Source organism: Octopus bimaculoides, chromosome 1 (assembly GCF_001194135.2).
Source record: "Octopus bimaculoides isolate UCB-OBI-ISO-001 chromosome 1, ASM119413v2, whole genome shotgun sequence".
Classification (NCBI taxonomy): Eukaryota; Metazoa; Mollusca; class Cephalopoda; order Octopoda; family Octopodidae; genus Octopus; species Octopus bimaculoides.
The window spans coordinates 41,335,609-41,338,711 of record NC_068981.1 but is presented as its reverse complement, the minus strand read 5'-3'; the positions used below and the strand labels follow the sequence as shown (position 1 = coordinate 41,338,711).

The following is a 3,103-nucleotide window of genomic DNA, read 5'->3' as shown; positions in this document are numbered from 1 at the left end:
ATATGTATATATATGTATGTGTGTGTGTGTGTGTTTGTTCCCCCCACCATCGCTTGACAACCGATACTGGTGTGTTTACGTCCCCATAACTTAGCAGTTCGTCAAAAGTGACCGACAGAATAAATACTAGGCTTACAAAGTCCTGAGGTCGATTTGTTTGACTAAAGGCAGTGCTCCAGCATGGCTGCAGTCAAATGACTGAAACAAATAAAAGAGTAACAAATTATATCCAAAAGAAGGCCATGTGACCTACACATAATAACTTCCAGCCCACATTCTCTGTTTCTTCTCCCTGTCACTACCAGAATTGTCTCTGTTCTAGTTAGTAGCATACCACATCCACAACCATTTCTCCTCCTCTTCTCACGCATATTGTCTCTGTTGTTTTTGGTCCAACCGTACAGATAATATTTCAAGATGATACTGTCTGACTTGATTGAGCATACATCTTGTATTGGGGTTGAAGTTGTTTGACTAAAATTCTTCAAGGCTCTGCCCCAGTATGGCTGCAATCTAATGACTGAAATCAGTTAAAAATTAAAAAAACAAAATATGGAATTAATCCAATATTGCAGCCATTTCAGAATATATTTGAGAACTTTAGCAAACCATTTGTGGTTAAATTCTGTACATGGAAGCATGTATATAATTTTACAAATTTTGTTCTTGTTAAAAAATTTTCAAATCTTTACATCGAATTTTCGAGAGATATGTTTTTTTTCTGATCTAATCATTGAATATTTTCACTTGGTTTTGTAGGATTGGTGTTGTTGAAAAAGGTCAAGCAATGGTGAAACTCTCTGTCAATGGAACAGCTGGTCACTCATCAGCTCCTCCGGCTGAATCTGTCATTGGCATTTTGTCTGCTGCAATATGCAAGTAAGTAACTTACATCTTACATATATACTTGGTTTTAATGATTAAGAAGTTTGCTTCAGAAGTACAAGGTTCCTGGAGAAACCCCACTGTATGGCATCTTCGACAAATATGGCTTTGAATTGATCTAAAACTTGTGAGTAAAACTGGATACATTGAAACTTCATAAAAGCCTGTTGGATGGATTGTACATCCTGCATGCTGTTCAGATTTTGCCTCTTATGACTATCCCTTTTTTTTGAGCTCTCAAATATTCATTATGAAGTTATTGATTTACTACAGACAAAACTGCTTTCAGATGACTAAGAAGACACTCGGGTTTCAGTTGCACAAGATCTCATTGATTGTGTTGAGAACAATGAACATTTTGGAAAACTTTGCGTAAGCCTCTGAGCAGGTATTGCCAAGCTTATGGCAAAATTTGATGCAGATTCCCTGCTGAACTTTTTCTGTCATGGTCAATGCGATGATCATATGCTACACATGTTCCTTCCAAGCACTGCTGTAAACAGTGAAAGTGAGCTAGAACGTTAAAAATTAGTGCACATGCACAGCAGAGTTCAAGGTCAATCTGTACAAACTGGCTTCATTCTGTGTGCTTTAGCTTCATTACTATGGCAACAGTCTGGACATCTATTGATCAGACCACATATATGCAAACTGTATGTATGGATATATCACTATCATAAATTGCTTTGAACAGATAGCTTCTGAGTAGCTGACAAAGATCTTACAGACTGCTGCTAAGACATCTTTGGCCTTTTTGATGATTTTAGAAATGTTGCTCATCCATCGCAGATCGTTATTGTCAATAATACCTTCGTCACATTCACCAACAAACTTTTTAAGGTTAGTGTTGCGGAGCAAGCTGGTAAATTCCAAGTTTTTCCTCCTAAAATGTACAGTAGTGTCTGACCAACTTGAGTTGCCAGTCAGCAATCTGTTACTGTATTATGTCCAGGTCAGATTGCAGCAAAGATCTATACATAGCATATAGAATCTGTTTCTTTTATCTTAAAGTACAACTTGAAGTCAGCTGCATATTTTAACACAGTAATATGCACATAAGCTCATCAATATTCTATTATACAATAAGCTCTTTATCATCATCTTCACCACTACCATTACCATTATCAACATCATCACCACCACTACCATTAGCAAAATCATCATCATTGTTATTATATAACCAAAACATACAGGAAGAACATGCCCAAAATACTGTAAGGCCTTTATACCAGTAATTTAATATTTCTGCTTTTATTGGTATTAATATCAATTTGTTAATTTCAAAGTAATTTGCATTTTGTATATATATAAACAATATTGTTTATAGCATTGAAGCAAACCCACAACCCGATATGTTTGGTACTGGAGCAGAACGAGCTAGTTTTGAACATCTTGCACCCAAGGTAAGATTTTTAAAGTTCAATTTGTTGCCTCCTCTTTTTTTTTTTTTTTTGACAAAGTTTAAGCTTCCAGTTCTCTTATGTGTCAGAATGAGATGGGAGAACTGTAGTAAATATATATATAAGCATAACTAAGTATTACATCCAGTAATGGAAACGAATTTTAGGAACTATGAGTACATTAAGGTCTCTGAGATATACACCACAATTTCTATCACTCATAATATGACAATTATAGAAAACTAGTTCAAACCTGTTACTCAGCAACCAGATAAAATATTTGCAAATCATGCATGTACCTTCATAAATTGTGTGAATAATGTTTAGATTGACTTTCTTGGTGAACATTAGTAACAGAATATAAGATAAGAAAATAAGAAGATTATACCTCATATAATATACATATAGTTACTTTATTGAAATCTGTTTCCTTGCCTGTGACAAAGGGCCTCTCACTCAGAGTAAAAGGCAGACTGTATGACGCATATATACGAACAGCCATGCTATATGGCAGTGAAACATGGGCCATGACTGCTGAGGACGTGTAAGCTCGCAAGGAATGAAGCCAGTATGTTCCGATGGATGTGTAATGTCAGTGTGCATACTCGACAGATTGTAAGTACCTTGAGAGAAAAGTTGAACCAAAGAAGCATCAGTTGTGGTGTGCAAGAGAGATGATTGCACTGGTATGGTCATGTGGCAAGAATGGATGAGGATAGCTGTGTGAAAAAGTGCCACATCCTAGTGGTTGAAGGAACCTGTGGAAGAGGTAGACCCAGGAAGACCTGGGATGAGGTGGTGAAGCACGGCCTTCGAAC

General features: G+C 36.5%; 1 protein-coding gene across 2 annotated transcripts in view; it reads left to right on the top strand.

Annotated features, from left to right (window-relative positions):
- LOC106878939 (N-fatty-acyl-amino acid synthase/hydrolase PM20D1.2) overlaps positions 1-3,103 on the top strand; it is a 27,964-nt gene that overhangs the window by 16,494 nt on the left and 8,367 nt on the right. For both annotated transcript variants that reach the window (XM_014928311.2, XM_014928310.2), the window contains 2 exons: positions 760-879; positions 2,213-2,288. In XM_014928311.2, coding sequence (XP_014783797.1) covers positions 760-879; positions 2,213-2,288 — 196 coding nt within the window. The remainder of the gene's footprint in view (positions 1-759; positions 880-2,212; positions 2,289-3,103) is intronic.